The sequence below is a fragment of the Hirundo rustica genome, chromosome 3, assembly GCF_015227805.2.
Source record: "Hirundo rustica isolate bHirRus1 chromosome 3, bHirRus1.pri.v3, whole genome shotgun sequence".
In the NCBI taxonomy this organism is placed as follows: domain Eukaryota; kingdom Metazoa; phylum Chordata; class Aves; order Passeriformes; family Hirundinidae; genus Hirundo; species Hirundo rustica.
In genome coordinates, this window is record NC_053452.1 from 16006283 (window position 1) to 16023869 (window position 17587).

Here is a 17587-nt window from a genome sequence, read left to right on the forward strand (position 1 = left end):
TGCTACGGACTGATAGAAATTTCACAGATGACTTCCACATGCATGCAAACATCTTGACCAACCCACAATGAATCACACATTAGGCTTTTCACACTACTCCAGACTGGTGGAAGAAGTTTAAATGGGAAGGTGGAATATTCAGCGTGATCTGAGGCCAGAGCCAGGGTGTGCAGACAAAGAGAGAACACAGCGCTTTCTGTTTGCAATGCTGTTTATTTTAGAAAAGCCCCTTTGATCATCTGAATGAAAAATGTGGGCAGAAAAGTCACAAATGTTATAAAACAAAGTTTATTCTGCAATATTTTGTCATAATGAATTGCATCTCTTTGGTAAAAATAAAATTTATAAACATTTTAATTAACAGAGATTAGCATACAAAAAACTAAATTTTTGTAAATCGTCTTTAAAACGGGTAAAGGACTAAACCAGAGGAAAAAGGGTTAGAATTGGTCACCTACTGGCAAAATTATTCTAAACAAACCCAAGGACACTGCTTATGCTACATTAGAAACAAGCTAACGGGAATGGTTTAATAACAACTCTGGTTCATTTGATCAGAAAGCATTCTTACAATTCACTTTTAAATAAATAATAGTTACAATGAATTGGCAATTATAAAATGTTTTATATCACTATATGGCAGTAACATAATACTTTTAATTATGCACTTTTTAGTTTGAAGAAATGTACATTTATAAAACAGACTTGATAATGGCACTGGCAGTTAGGTGTGAAGAATGTGCTTTAAGATAAAATAGCAGGTGCAACATTTAAAATATTTTACCTTTTCTTTTCAATAAATATTTTGACCACACCATTATTAACGTGTATGAGTATACTTTGCTTTAATTAAAGCTTGTACTTTTCAGGCTGATGAAAAGTTGCAAACCACACAACTTCCATTTTACAGCTGGATTTTAAAATGTTTGATGTGACGACTGCAGATCAGTAATTTAGGACCGGAATCTGAAAAGCCAGTGTAGTAATCACATCAGATTTACCCTGAACAGAGCAACCTCCCACGAACACAGGTCTCATACACGTCTTCACTGCATTTAAAGAACTGAATGTGGCTCATTAATACTTCTCTTGCCAAAATGTATCCAAGTCAACCATTGGCGTCAACATTTTACATATGTCACTAAAAAAACCCAAAGCCCAGCAATCAAAATAACTTTTAATTATACTCCATTTATACTATATACACCGGGGTCTCTAACTGAGGTGGCAAACAAACCCGAACCTGACAGATATGTAAGAGAAAGGAAGGGCAGCTCTTCTCCCCCTGCCAAGAGAGGTGTTCCACAACTGAGCCGTCGGCCTTTGCTGCCAAACGTGCGGGCAGAGGTCTGGGACAACACCTGGGACGGGGCAGGGGCACAGCTCATCTGCCTTCCCCTTTGGCAGCAGAGAGGGAAGACAGCAAAGCAGGAGGAGCAGAGGAGCACGGCCCTGCTGCACTGCTCTGTGTCCCAGGGAGAGGCTGCGACTGCTCCCCCCTCCCACAACTCCAGTTCTCCCATCTGTAAGGGTGGATGGGATGCAGCTTTCGCTGCTAATTGCTGATCAGTAACTGGTTCTCACTGGTCACTGCATACGGTGATCAAACGCATTGTTAGCATCCCAATCCTTCAGATATGCTGAAGTCATTAACACCAGCTTCAGGGTTAACAGCAGCACAGCCACACTCCCAGTAAGTATCAACCTCCTCAGATTTTATCTGAGGCAAAAAATATTTCAGAACCAAATCAAATACGGAGCTGACTATGAACACAGCCTCCAGAATACCTGGACCTCGATCCAGCTTTCACTGGAAGCTAGAGAAAGCTGCAACCACGTCAGCAGGAGCCAGGCAGCACCCCTCTTCAACAGTGTGAAACTGAAATCATGGCACCGAGCAAAACCTCAGGCTGCTCACTGTATTTCTGCGCATCCTCCTTTCTGTGAATCCTCCTTTTCACACTGACACAAGCTCTGCCCTGCGCAGTTTCCCATGAGAGTTCAAAAGCAACCCATGAGCAAGAAGAAGCAGTTCCACCAAGCATTCACACCTTCAGCTCGTGAAATCCTAAGAACCACTGCGTTGGTACTTACTTTTCCTTTGAATGGCGAGTTTTACCCCTACTACTCATCGGTAACACATCCAGTATCAGATCTAATTGGCAAATGCAGCACTTGTGGCAGCCAGAAAACACACGCTCACACACGGCTGCACACACGTTGCCCTGTTACAGGTGTAGGCTAACAGGTGCTCACACAAAGCAGGAATGAAGCAAGGTATTTTCCTTCCCTTTCAAGAAACAAATCATTCTTAAAACTGAATTGGAAAAAGAGAAAAAAATACAACTCAAGAAAAACCAAAAAGCCATCTTTTTTTTTTCTCTCCGAGTGTTTGTGCTTTAAATTCAAAAACACAAAGAACCTCAAATACTTCAGGCTTGATCCACCAGCCATTGAGTCAGCAGGAGCACCACCGTTGTCTTCAAGAGGCACTGGAATGGGCCCTCAGAGCAACAGACCTTCAGCAGCATGGCTGTGTTTGCATTGTAAGCAGACAGTTTAGGACAGGATTCATGAAGAGACTGACAAATAAGAAAAAAAAAAAAGAAAGGAAAAAAGGGGCAAAAAAACCCACTCTAGTCTAAGAAAGGCATTCAAATAGCCAGGAAAATACTCCCTTAGGGAAAGGTTAAGGAATTCTTTTGGCTGAATCCACTGTTTTCAACAGTAGACATTGGTTTCCTAAGTGGCTCTGCTCCTTATTTTCACACAGCTTGCCCAACACCTGGTGGAAGCAGTAGCTTCACATTGGTGAGAACGTTTATGGCACATCATGCTACCTTTCAGCAAGAGGAAAGATGACCTTGGATAGCTGTATACAATTCTGCAACATACTTAAGGCATCCTTGTATGTACAGTAACTGTTAAAACCCACTCCAACAGAACTGCTTACCCATTTTTGAACAGAAAATTAAAAAAAAAAAGAAAAAACAAAACAAAACGCATCATCTACAGGAAGAATGTAAGTAACCACCACTGCATTTTAAAAAGAAAAATAGGGATAATGTTCAACATACCACAAAAAAAAAACCCATTTTTGGCTGAAGGATGTCTAGGAATTATAGAGGATCTCCTTATTGCAAAATGAATTTGAATCCTTTACATTGAAGTCAGAGCCCTTAGACACAACAAAATTCACCTCTGCAGATGGGGCCAGCAGAGATGTAAATATGATCCACAGTGTGCATCTGAGCAAACATATCTCTGAAAAAAAAAATAAAGTCAACTGTTGAAAAGAAAAAAAAAAAATTAAAAAGTGATCATTAAGAAGGATGCTTTTGGGTTTTCACAAGTCATTGCATATCTTCTAATTTGAGAAGATTAAATATTTTCTTTTTTAGGTGATGATTTAAAAATAAATGACTAAATTATAGTTTGAGCCAAAAATAATAATAAAAAAAAAGCAGTGAGTCCTTTTATGGCTTTGATCTCCCTTGTGAAGGGCAAAAGTAGAAGAGTATTGCCACAATTAAAAAAAATATATGTATATATTCAACACTGACAAACACATTATTTTTTCCTTTGCTTGTGACAGTGGGTCTTTGCAGTACTTATTAAGGAACTCAAGCACGTTTGGATGCCAGCAAGGTGGAAGCAGAGGACCCTGCTGCTTCCTTCAGCTCCTCATCGATCTCCTGACACAGCTCCTCGAGTACTTTCTTGCTGGGCTGACTTTCCTTAGAGGTATCTACACAAGGTTGGGACGCATAGCCACTGTCCCCGAGAGGATCGTCCTCATAGTCCCCGTCCGTGTCCACCTCGCTGTGGAAGCCCTCGCTGCCGTCGCTGCCCTCGTGGCTGCTCTTGGAAATGAACTCGTACACCTCGTCCAGGGAGGACAGCGAGGACACGCTGGACCTGGAGGCGCAGCGCTGGGAGCCCATGCTGCTGGCGCTGTAGTTGTGATCCTCGCTCGGATCGATGTTGGCGGCCGCGCAGTCGTTCGCCTGCAGGCTCACGGAGCCGGGAGGATTGAACGCGCTGCCGTAGCTCCTCTTCTTGGGCGTCTTCAGAGGCTGAGGTTTCTCACCTGTGGAGAACGAGACGTGTCAGTAGGCAAAGGGAGATGGCCCGCAGCATGAGCGCCCTGTGCCTGGCTGGCTGCCAGGGAAACTGAACTCCAGCACTTCAAGTCACGAAGCGCCCGTTTACTGTCACCCGCAGAGGACAACAGTCACCGCCTAACCTCAGCTAAGAGCTAGAGCAATAGAGAAGTAGCCAAGAAAACTCTTCTTACTATCTAGCACAGAGAGGGCAGGGATAGAACTTTGCAGAAAAAAGTCAGAATTAACTGGGAAAATAAAAAAAAAAATGCTGCTTCTAAAAAAACTCTCGCAATGCTAGATGAAAGAATAATTAAACCAGAAATACTTCTTGACTACTCTTACTGTTTGGAAACTAGACCATACTTGTTTCCTGAAATTTTATCAAGTATTTAGTTACTGAGTAGAGAAGAAAAACAAGAGTGAAATGGCTTATGCTTACAGTCCAGCATTCCTTGTTGAATGGAAGTATTTAACAGCATCATTGCAGTAGCAGCATCAATATCAGATTCTGTGAAGCAGAAGCAGCAAAATGTTAGAACTCAGGTAAGCCTGACAAGATGAGGTCTCTAAAACATACAAAGAATACACAGATATATATTTGCCTGTACTGGCTTACAACAAAGAGCAGGGCTGGGGGGGAATGTACAAACTCAGACAAAGCACGACCCTTGTACAGCTCAACACTGTTCCAGATCAGTCTCATACCTTAACTATGACATTCAAAGGCTGAGTTCTCACGTTGCACTCACTGAAGCCAAGAATCGGTGACACAATTAGACGTTCATGTGACAATGCTGTTGCTATACTTAACAAGTGCCTTTTGTTTGTACCAGTTGGGAGAGAAAGATTAGACACACGGCACAGCAAAGCACCTCAGCAGCTCCATACCCTGGCTGTGTGAATGTGCAAGGCTGAGAGCGGCCGTGCCCATTAACGCAGCACTAATTCCGCACACCTCCCTCCTCCAGCAGAATTTTCCACACTAGTAAGTCAAATGGAAGAAACTGAGACTACGAGGGGGGAGAGGGCACTGAACTGCTCAATCTAGAAAGCAGGGGGATCTAAATAATAAATAGGCACGTAGAAAAGGTTGAGGTGAATTGTGGCACTGTCAGCTGCAGTGAGAAGCACTGCAGCAAAATGCCATCGTTTGCAGAGGAGATTGCTTACATTTCTGAAAGGCACCTTGAGGATAACAGGGAAGAGAGTGACATTTCTAACCAGAACAAGGTGAAAGGGAAAAGAAACAAGCACGCCTTTCCCGCTCATTTCAGGACACGCTCGTGCCCTTTAAAGAGGAGGAAATCCAATCCATTCTTTGCAATCAACTCCACTTCTGGAATGGATGACGAATGCTCGTTATACCAGAGAGAAATACAGATGGTGGACTAACCAGGCAAAACAGGAGCAGAGAGACAGTGAGCTCTCACAACAGCCTGGGTGTCTGAGAGCAGATCACATCTGAGGAGTAGGTAGGTATGAGCATATGTAGTAGTGAGTGGAGAACAGGGCTGGAAGGGACCAGCAGCAAGCAGAACAGGCTTTCAGTGCTCCTGAACTGGAACTGCGGGGGGGAAATGTTATGAGCAAAACATCATGCCACGTTTTTGATAGCATTTGTTTTCTTCCCCACATTACAGGCATTAACTGTATTACTGAATTTAAGGGGAGGGTAATATTAGGAGAGGGACTGCAGAGTTGTCAGCGTGGCTTCCTCATCTTGATAAACCTCCCTAACTTCACCGTCAGTCAAGGAGAAATTTGAAGAACATGACACCTTGGGAATGTTGTACCAACATGGGAAGGAAGGGGACTGAGCTGCTGTTTCCAACACAGGTTACAAAACATAAACATTTCCCCCGCCTTGTTTTCCATGCCTTTCTTTTTAAATCCAGCATGCTTTAGGTTCTACGCCATTGCACTCATGGGACTATTATTTTCTTTCCTTCTGCTTTGACTTTCTTTGGCAGAAACAGAGCCCCTGAACTCATAGGTTATATGCACCCAACTGACAAAAATAAGTAGAAAAATAAAGCGTGAAGAATTACTTTGCTCCACCAGTGTAATCAAGAAGTGAAATATTCCCATTCCTTACTTGCTATCCCAGACATTTAATTTTATCATCTGATGTTGGTACATAAGCACCACCTTGTTAAAATGACAAGCAATCGGAGGCATTAATGCAATGCAGGATCACTACCTACAAAGAGTATTTCTGTACCTTAATACTCCCAAAGAATGAGGAGAGGCATTTCTGCAGTGGCTTCTTAGCAGTGCTCTGTGTCACTGTGTCACACTGCTCTGTGCTTTGGCTTATTTTGTGATTGCTCTTCTCAACAGTGCAGTTATTTCTCAAATTTATGCTTCTCCAACAGAATGGCTGAGGAAGCACCTTATCACAAGGAATTCTGTTCATCTGCACAAGAGCTTCCCTGTGGGATCCCAGGAACATGAATGTTTTGCCTCTAATGTCAGAGAAATGCTGAACAGGCTCCCCCACATGCAGAAATTTAAATGATACCAGATACCCGTCATTATTTTGGCACCTCTGGTGTAGCTAAATGGAAGAGGCAACATCAGACTGGCAACCTCCAAACCTGTCACAGGACACACCAGCAAAATCCTTGGGAGGAGAGGGATTTCTTGTGTTCTCCAACAAGCCCTGAGAATCCCACATCCAGCAGCAGCCAGCCAGCCAAGGGAGGTTTCCTCGCCACCCAGGTGCCACCACATCTGGGTGCATGGCGATCCTCACCTGTGGGCCAGGCAGCTGCTTGGTCTCCAAAAAGCCTCGGCTGTGCTGCTTAACCAAGGCTGCTGGCTTGTGGCCAAAAACTAAAAGCAACCTTCTCACCTCTAAGCCTACTGAGCCAACAAAATCAGGGAGCTGGGTGTCTGCTCAGCTCCCACTCGGGCAGTGCTTTCCCTATCCCGCTGAAAGAGCTGTAACAACGCTCCTCTGCAACACACTTTGTTAGAGTCAACCCTTTAAAAATTGAGTACTGTTCGCTTTTCGGCGCTTAAAAACCAAAATTATTATTACTTTTCTCTAGGACAAGCCGAATTAAGCTTTATTAGCGAGGTGCAAGAGCTGTGCTCAACTGGCTCCTTCAAAAGAAATGCTACAACCCCCAGCACACTTTCTATCTCCCCCTTGGTACCGTAAGTTTTATACACTAACATTTGCTACCTTTGGTTCTCAGTTCCTGGTCTCCAATAAAACCGATAAAGAGATCTGAATTCCAGATTCATTTTCCACTGAACTATTCTTTAAGTAGGTCATACTTGGTGACGCATGTGCTGAATGTTTTGTTGTCAGAACAAGACGGCCCCATTTACACCTCGAAATTCACCTCATGGATTTAAAATGAATACACGAGTAGCTGCTACAACACACGTACGCATTGTAGTACATCTGAGTTTTCGTCATCCGGCAGACCCTTCAGAGCAGGGACACAGACAACATCAGCGGAGCTGCAGTCCATGCTTGTGACCAAAACCAGGGGAGGAGAGTGAAGGGAGATTCAAAGTTTACCTTTGAGAGATCGGCCATGATTCTGCTGAAGGACTGAAGGCAGGTAGTGAGGGGATGACGACCTACTGAAAAAGAAATGCAACAGCTCACAGCCAAACCCTGATTAGGCAAAGGATTTGTACCAAGTACAGCAGACACAATATTATGATCATAGAAGGCTAAAAACAAAACAAACCCTATTTACCACAGGCAGGCAGGCAATTTCTGCTGCCCTCGGTAGATGGCTCAGCACTGGTTCATAGCTTGTGTAGCACTATTTGAGCCATCATTTAAGCGTTTGGAAAACACCTCCAAACGCACACACGAAGCAAAAATCTTGTCGGCAAGAGTCACTGACTTCTACAGATTTTCTACACCTGCCTAAAGGCTGGATTTTGAACAAGGATATGTATTTTTTAGTACATAAAACCTACACACGAACAAAACATTAACCCATATAGGGATGCTCAGAGGACAGGTAGGGACCAGATGTGATCATTTAATTTTCCAACCAGTGGTGGGAAATTAACAAAAAGTCATAGGCAAAGACCTGTGAAAGAGCAGGAAAACAAAAACAACAAATCAAGACAACTGCTGATTTTAAAGCTGATGCTGTCCAGGATGGTTTTTCATAATCAGACCAGCTTTGCACCAGACAAATAACCCTTAAATCCCCCACAAAATAAAGAGCAAATTAAAGCTTTCACGTGAGTTTTTTTCTGCAACACACCCAGCCCTAATTATTCAGTTTATTATAAACATATTAGTGAGCAGTTTGAAGCAACTACAACAAAAATAGCACACACTATTAAGATTGCATGAAATGTAGCAATGTGCATCTTTTATAGTGCCACTGGAACAATCTGAAGGGTGATGACAGAATTTTCAAGCCCAACCTGCACGAGAAACCTCACTGAATGGGAAAAATGTGCAAAACTAGGGTTCACTGTCTGGTATCTTTTCTTGTAGCAGCCACGGAGTGCAAAGGGAACAGATCCAAAAATAGGTGGGGAAAAAAAAAATTAAAGGAAAGCAATGGTCTAACCCAAAATGGCTGGCTTTACAGCCCTTAGATCCACTGTACAAAGAGATGCTAAACATCATCATCCTTTTGTCTAAGCTCAGATCCTTCAAAAATCATGTCCACATAGAGCTCCCCCAAAGTAAATTAATGCCTGGTATTAAGACAAGCCATGCATAAGGTATGAGCAAGATGAGGACTGTGGCTGTCCCCAGGGCTGCAACTCATGTAGCACTAGAACCAGAAAGCAGCCAGGGGCTTCACTGTGACTTGTTGAACAAGCTGTGCAGAAATAAAATGCATCAGGGATGCCAATCATCTATGATAATACAAATTTCAGTGTCACTAGACACAGATTACAGTTTTGGAAAGCTTCTGCTCAAAGCAACGGCCTAAATTTTATTTTAAAATCGTGCTGAATGATAGGCATACTCCCCACAAACACACTGTAAAATAATCATGAACACCAGTCTTCCCACAGGAAAATTCAGACTTGTCGCAGCTGAATTTTAGGATCACTCTGAAGATAAATTTGGACAGTATTTCAGCCTCTCTCCAGCTGAACCTCTGGGCTTCCTCTCTCTCTACAACAAGGCAGATCCTTGGGGGCCCTTCCCCAAAATTAGGCCAGAATTTAAATCAAATCAAAGCACGGAAAGGGAAAAAATGTAATTCTGTTTTTCTTTGTGTAATGGAAAGTCACATAAGTTGTTTTTTATTACTGAAGGAAAATAAACCAGCTTTCATTAGGGAGCAGTTTGATATCTTAATATGTTGTATCTTATTTTCTTGTACTCGTAACTACAAGCACTGCAATCCCCTTCCCGTGTTGAAGTCAGTGGGAATTTTGCCATGTGGCTTCACTAGATCCAGGATTTCCTTGTAATTCTTGGCAAGTATGACTAGTCCTTCAGTAAAAGAAAAAAAAAAAAAGTTACCAAAAACAACAGCTTCAAATTAATGTCCTGATCTTCCAAGTACTTAAGCATGCAGATGAAATGCCTCCTTCCTCACACCTAATTTTGGTATGCTGCATTTATCCAAGCTAAGTAAACCACACTTAACACAACTTCAGCTGCACTGATCTTGGAGACCCTGGAGACTGTAAAAGCTTAACTGGTCAAGGCTCTGAACACCGTGCCGTAGGCTGACTCTGTCAATCCTCTGCACCTCTGGCAGGACAGACAATGCCCAGAGGTCCCTTCCCACCTATTGTCCTCTACATTTTGAAGTCTGGCTATGCTAACACAGAGCATTAAAGCTTTCAAGGAGCAAATCGTCACTTGAGTTGTACCCAAAACCAGAAGTCCATACCCTCACACAGAGACATTAAAGCCTGTAAAACCATTATCTTCTAGAGCCCAATTACAGTCATTTCAATAATCTTTATTCTCATCAACCCCAAGCAACACCATCAGTCATCTCATAGCTTCTGACCTGACAATTCCCTAATACTTAAATGTTTCAGGGTTATTTTAGAAATGTTCCCAATTCCAACAGAAAACTGGAAAACAGGATACTTCTGCCTGGCTTGTTCCAGCCCAGGATGGCCCTGGGCTAGAGAGAGACCAGAGACAACTGGTTATATCTTGTGAGTTACGAACCCCGCTGGCCAAGCCCACGCCACACCACACAAAAATCTCGAGCCCCGAAGGGCTGGGCCACAGGGGTGCCAGCTCCCAGGGTCAGCGTCCTGTTGGACCCTGAGAAATGTCTGCTCAGTGTTATCGGTCTTACATCCTGCTCTAGGAATCCCAGTTCCTCTGGTTTGTTAAGGAAACTCCTTGCAGTAAGGTTAAGGCATAGGACAATGTACAGACACCTTAATTACCTCTTATCTCACCCAAATTCTTTCCTGAACTAGACAAACCAGCCGCATGCCTTCCTCAGAACTGAGCTCACCCAAAGTGCTCCTCTGCGTTCTGTCTTCCTGCCTCCACAGGCTGACCCAGCTGCTGCTCCTCTTCCTCTACTCAGGACACATGAGTTTGACTTCAGATTCTCCAAAATTTATCGCCTAATCTTAAAATGTGTTGGTAAGAAAGCCCTGGTGTCAGAAGCCTTGCATGCCCCACCTCAGACTACATTTATGGCTGTCTTTTCCATCTCTGCTGCAAAATGCTTTTAAACAGTCAGAGAAAAACAACCCTCTGAGAGCAGCACCTCAGCACTTCAGACTGTGGAAAATTCATTGTTTTCGACAAAAGAATAGAATGGATACATTTTATATCCAGACAAGTGACTTGCAGGAGAAGATACCCACCTCCTCCACAGAGCAGCACCAGGCACCACCTGGAACAGTTCTGACGGACTGTGCTTGAAAGAAGATTTTGCTCCAGTTCCCAGGACTGCCTGCCCTCTTGGAGAAATTGGGCTCTCCAGAAAGCAGCCAGCACACCCCTCACCTTCTCCTTTTAAACTCTCCCACACTTAATAAGAGCCTTGGACATACCCCAGCTTTGCTATCTGGGAAGCCTGAGCTCACTGCATCTCCCCACCTCATCCAGCTGGTCCCACCTAAGGCCCACTCCAATTCTGCTCTTGGGGGGCAGCAGGTAGCAGCACTTCAACACCCTCTGCTACCTGGAGCAACACCAATGTTCTGTTTGGATGAGAACCTTCACCTACCTGGGTGGCGACGCTGGCGGAGTGTAAAATGCAAGTGCTGAGGAAAAAGGCTGTTTTTTCAGTGCTTGGACAAGATTCGGTTTATATTTCGGGTCAACGCACCACAACGACCCTTTTCCATTCACCTGCAAGGAAGAAACACAGCAAATCAGAAAATGCAGGACCAGGCTGGTACAGTCCTTTTTATTTAAAATCCCCAAGCTGCAGCACAGGGCGATGACTGCGTGCAGGCACACACCACCGCACCGCTGAGGCACAACATCCACAGGCAGTTCCATCGTGGATGGTCCCAAAACTGAGAAAATGGTCCTGAGACCCTCATCATACACTGTGGAAGCACCCATCTCGCAGGCTGGGATAGCACCTCCAAAACCCCTTCTCTAAAGCCCCATTCCCATTTGTCACCTAAATGCTGTAAACCTTATTTTAACACTTAATAAACACAGCTGTGAGTTTAAGGATCTATCCAGGCACCAGCAAACTGATCAGCAATCTTTTCTTTGACAGGTTTCTAGGTAAGAAACCAAAGCATCTTCCCCTTGGTTGAGATACAGACACATACTCATTAAACTTTACATGACCCTGGAAAAGGATCTTGCTCAATGCCCAGCTACAAAATAGATTATTCCCACTTTATCAAAATCTGAAAACCTAATGAATGTATTTTTGATGCACCTAACAATGTAAGCACCCCTGTGCTAGTCATTCTTGATATCAAATTTGGTATACTGAAACTTAAGGCAGATAAAGCACCTTTTGTTTGTCTCAAAGCTTTCTTCACAAATTTACTAAATTAAAAACCTATTTTTTGAGCCTGCTAGTTCTTGCAACTTAAAGAAGAAAATTAAATAGGAAATTTAAAACAGTTCTGACAGATCAGCTAAAAGCTCTGCACATAGCAGCACCAGGTTTTTTGGGGGAAACAGATGCTCTAGAAATGGAAATGTACATGGTTGAAGGATGAGGCAGCTGTACACCTGAACAGTGAGATACTTCTAAAGGATTTTTGGGGGTTAAATACCAGAGCAGAAACTCAAGCTTCATGGAGAAGCTCCTGCGAGCCCACAGCAGCCAGCTGGCCCCTCCTGCCAGAATCATAGGGGGCAATAATACCAATTTATGGATGGATACGCCATCACTTACTCTAGACTAAAAAGGACTTAAAAAGCATGTAAGTCGGTGGCTCGATTTAAGTCACAGGGGTTTTCTGAGAAGAGGAAATACCTTGTTATCAATAGAGAAAAATCAAGCCAGGGAGAGCCCCAGCTGAGAAAGAGATGCAGCTGCAGTTGTAGGTAAAGCCACTGCCTTTAACAAAGATTTCTGAGCTGCTGCACCTCTCAAAGTTATTTTTTTAGCCTGAATCTTCCTTATACTTAGCTTTTCATGCTAAAACTGAGCACAGCCTGTAAGATACTTACTTTTAATTAAAAAACAGCCATGGTGGCTGGCAGGATGATTTAGCCACCTAAGTACTAACAGGGGGTATCCTCCCAACTGACTCTGTCATCTCAGTGACAGACTTACACCCTGATTCCTTTTAGTGCACCCTCTCCCAGACCCCTTTCCCCAGTGCCCCCACCATGCCCAACAGGCTTGGGGTTTTTCCCCCTGCTCCCTTCATAGTTTGGAGGCTGTTGCCCCAAGGGAGCAGCAGGAAGCCCCCCCTGATCACAAACTACTTCTCTACACGCTCTATCAGCTACTTTAGGTGAGCACTTTTGCTTCATGCCTCATTCCGTTGAGCTGCTCGAGGTTAGTTTCTTTGATCTTCCCAGCATGGTACTCCTCCAGTTTGCTGCCCTGACAACACAACACAAGGATTTTGGGTGGGTATTGCAACAGCAAGCAGAACCGGGGCACACCCTGAAGCCATCCAGACACTGACAGATCCAATGCAACAGGCAGTAAACAGGGTTACTTCTTCTTTGGGTCATGTGTAATGTGAAACCACACTTCCACCCACCTTTGGAGATACCAAAAGTAGACATTGAGCTGAGGGGATGATGGGGCTGCTCCTGTGCTCTGCTTGCACCCTCTGCTTAACAAAGACAGGGATAGGAGTCCAGCCCAGGTCTGAAATCAAGTGTCACAGCTGGAGCTGGACATGCCACAGAACCAATATCCAGTTTTAAAACAAGTCAGAACAGACTGTGCCATTTCTCCTAGTAAGGACTAATTCAGGCCACTCTAAAATGCTAAATTGCCTTTGGAGGTTAGTATTTCATTTCAACAGTGAGGCAAGTGTTGGAATGAAATGTAGGTGTAACTTTTATTTAAGATCTAGAGAGAAACCCATCCAGAGTCAGTGAAAAGAGCCCACCAGGCTCTTCCTACTCTGCAACTCAAAACAGGGGCAACCATATAGTTCTGAGATTAGTTTTTGGTCTATCACCTTCTCTGCATGTCTAATGTTTCTAATTTGATTTTGCAGGATTTTATCTAGGCAAAAATAAAGGAGGAAAATAACTCCTGCATTTTTGAAGCATTGGAGCTATTTTTGTAAAGACAGTAAGTTTCCGGCCCCAAGCATTACAGGGCTGGATTACAGAAATGTGCGTTGGAAACAAAATGCCCCCCGTGATCCAGCCTTATCCTTCACCACCATCCCAGCACAGTCCCCCACCAGTCCAGCGAGCAAAGCCCAAGGAGCAAGCAAAGCAGAGCAGCTCAGCCGGTGCTGGTGGCTCAGGCTCACTGCAGGCACGTGTCCCTGAGCTGCAAAGAGCTTCACGCCTGGGCAGCAGCCCTGGCTCCAGCAGGGATGGACAGTGCTCGCCAGCTGCACCCACCTGAGCAAGGTGAGCCACTGGAAAACACTCTCTGTGTGGAGGGAGGTATAAAATGCATTCACCAAAAGGTTTACCACAGAAAAGGCATCTCTCTCCTATCTCCACAGGCTTATGGATGAGACCTGCCCTGTTCTTTGCCCAAATGCTTGAGAAGCTACACAGATTGTTTATCACCATCTCTTGACCAAAAAAAAACCAAAACCAAAAAAATCCAAAAAACACAACCACAAACAAACACCTTAACCACGTTATTTACCAAAACAAGGACATTCGTTGAAGATATTCAAGTCCCTGTAACTCCCAGCGTCTAGAGGAAACAGTGGCAGGGCCACATCCTTGCAAGCAGGGGCATGCCAAATTAATGTTTGATGTGGATGCTGATCCTTCCTCCTCATACCTCTTCTCCCCAGCATCAATTAATGAATAATCCCCAATGCCATAATGATAAAAACAAGCCTAAACAAAGAGCATGGAGACTCTTCATGGCTTTCAGCCCCAAACCCCTTCTCACTTGAGGTCCTCCTGTGCTGTGGAGCAGATGCTGCTCCCTCAAAAAAAGCAACATCACAGTGTAGATGCCTCTCTCCCCAAACCCAAGGCAGCACGACAGTGCTTAAGATGCAAAGAGTGTTAGCTGTGACTTCTGAGGAGCACATCAATCCCACTCCACATCTTCAGGGGCTCCAGGGCCACAGCAGGAACACTGGAAGGCAAGCAGGTGTCCCTGGGACTGCTCCAGCATCACCCCTTGCTGTTCATCACCACCATTACCAGAGACCCACTGGAAATCTCATCTGCCTGGCTGACTGCAGACATGTTCTTGACTGCAGCTCTAAAAGAAAGCATATTGAGCTCATGGGTCTGTCACCTGGGGTCAACCATCTAAATGACACACCACTTAGATCCAGCAGCAATGTGCTCTGTGCACATAGAGTAGGCAACGGTATTTTAGCAGAGTGATAATGTCCACACATCCTGATCCCATGGCACAAGAAGTTCCTCCTCTTGACTGTAATGCTGCTTCATGAGGCATCTCAAGGCACCCTACTTCCTTTCAGCATCATTCATTTAAAAAAATCACAACATATAATCTTTTCCAGTGATCCAAGCAAGGACAGTCTCCCACCAATCTCTGCTGGATGCTGTCCTAGACCCCTGAACCCCTGCAGCCTGCAGGTATTTAGCTGGCTGATGCAAATATATACACAGAACAATCAGCCACAGCTATGACCATCCAGAGCTACGTCTGCAACATGATGGGGCACAGCCTGGTGGAAGGAGAGCTGCAGAATAAGAGAGCTGGTGCTGAGGGGTCACCTGTTTGTGCCTTGGATGTTCTGCTCGGATCTGCTCCAGCAGGGTTTTATGGACAATGCCCAGAGCTATCAGGGCACAGTAAGCATGCTCCTGCAGCAATTCTTCCACGTCAGCACCGGCCAAAATGAGTCCAGTGCAAGTGTCCTGAAACTGCCCTGCAGTGCCAGCTCAGGGGGGTGGGTGGGGAAAAATCAGCTTTCCTTCAACGTGCACTTCCGCTCCCAAACAAAATATCAGTGTTATGGCAAGGACAAGGACGGACTCTTCCTTCTTTTGCTGCCTGACCCCAAAGAGATGATTTCACAGCTGACAGCCAGCAGCAGTAGCCAGGGAGGGGTCAGGGAGCAGAGCCCACCCAGGGATGCAGGGGTACAGACCATCCCTCCCCTACTGTCAGATATTCAGACTGTCCCCACACAAGAGCTCAGATTCATTTGAAAGGCTTTAAAACCCTTCATACCCTGACCCTACCAAAAAACCCAGGCTCCTCTGATAAAACATGCCATGGACCTTTCTGTTTCCACAGGCACTTGGCATAGAAGAAAGCTGATTGTGTGCTCCCTTTGAAGTAGAAAATGCCATTAACATAGAAAAAAAAGGAAAAACATGCAAAATTATCTTGCCCTTTAAGGGAAGCACCCGGAGGCATGGCTAGCACATGGTTACATGCAAGGGGATCAGCAAAATGAGCTTGTGGAGCAACTGCTGCTTGCTCCAAGAAGTGACACATGAGAAGCTCATCCAAAGGGGTCTGCACAATTTCCATCACCTGCCAGATCAACCTCCATGGGGTCCAGGCATGCTGCTGTGCGTCACAGACTTACTTTACAGGAAGAATTTGGAGCAGTACCCTCATCTGGTCCTTTTCTAAGCAGGGCAGAGGGTAAAGACTGAACTGCTGTTTGTTGGAAATGAGGAAGCTTCGGCAAAGTTTCAGGAGGGACTTTTTTGGGGTGTTTTGTTTTTTGGTAAGCACGGTTTCCGTTCTTTAGAATTACAGAGCTGTGCAGTTTCTGGAGCCCTGGGAAACCACTGACAGAGCACATCAGCATCACCTTGCTGGTAGCAGTGGGAGATATTCTGCATTTTGGTCTTCCGACGAGATAAGTCACATGGAGCAGCAAGCCATCCTCTGAGCCCAGCAATACTCACGGAGAGGCCAGGGTAAGCAGGGGACCAGGCAGCGTCAAGCTCCTGCCACCCAAATGCCAAGACAACAGGGTTGACTGGGAACTCCTAACCCACAAGGCCAGAAAACATCAGAGCATCTAAGGGCAGAGCTACAGACAGAAGGAACCCATACCAATTTATATTTCCCCTTCCTGCCCTAATTTTTCTGAAACTCACATCATCCTCCTTGGACAGACTCACCCAGGTCTTTAACAGCACTTCTGTCAACTATAGCAGCGTGTGGCCCCTGCTCAGATCCAGTCCTCCACACAGGGACAGCTTGAGCACCTCAGTTACCCCATTACAGCACCCTGAGCCATGTTTAGAGCCCGTCCTAACACTCAGCAGAATTCAGCAATGGGGTGGTTAAATGGACTTGCCACATTGCAGCAAAAAGTCACGTTTCTTTCAGGGCAAAGCTGCTGCTTGTGAAAACAACACCCTAACAATTTAATGCAAAAGCAGGAATTTTGAGAAGCAGTGGTGTTCAGTCCTATTAGTACAACGCAGTCCTTCCCAGTGCCCACACAGCTCCAGGACCCCTCTCTGCAGTGAGAGGCTGTCAGCACTCCAAGCATTGCAGAAATTGCAGGCATTTCTGATAACAAGCCTGCTACCACAGAGTCTGACCTCCAAGCATAGGACTTGTTTGTTGACTTTCAGTATGTGGTTTGCTAGTTTATTTAAGTCAGAGCCAGCTATTTGAGAAACAAGATGGGGAATGAGTGAGGGAGGAAGAATGTCACTAGTAAAATCATATAAATCATAAGAAGAAAGAACTTGTAAAGAAAAAGAGCATCCTTGACTTTAAAAAGTGCCTGCACCACACAGAGACACATATCTTATGACAGATGTTAAAGCATTACAGTCCATTAAATGCAGGATTTAATATGGTTATTGGAAAGCTAGAGCTGTGCTAAGTGTAACAAGAGATCACAAGTGGAAGAGCCAATTTAATATTTGAGAAGGCTGTGGGACTGAGGAATACTCAGCCATGTACATCCAGTGCTCCCACAAGCAAGGGCACCTTGCAGGGGAC

The 17587-nt window shown here is 44.7% G+C and overlaps 1 protein-coding gene across 3 annotated transcripts in view; it reads right to left on the reverse strand.

The window, feature by feature from the left end:
• Positions 1-273: 273 nt before the first annotated feature.
• FOXN2 (forkhead box N2) overlaps positions 274-17587 on the reverse strand; it is a 29671-nt gene continuing 12357 nt past the window's right edge. For 2 of the 3 annotated variants that reach the window (XM_040058522.2, XM_040058521.1), the window contains exons 3-6: positions 11270-11394; positions 7642-7706; positions 4546-4614; positions 274-4090 (exon numbers count right to left, since the gene is read on the reverse strand). In XM_040058522.2, the coding sequence (XP_039914456.1) occupies positions 3624-4090; positions 4546-4614; positions 7642-7706; positions 11270-11394 (726 nt within the window). In that variant the 3' untranslated portion in view covers positions 274-3623. The remainder of the gene's footprint in view (positions 4091-4545; positions 4615-7641; positions 7707-11269; positions 11395-17587) is intronic. The other variant, XM_058419800.1, reaches the window with a different exon arrangement.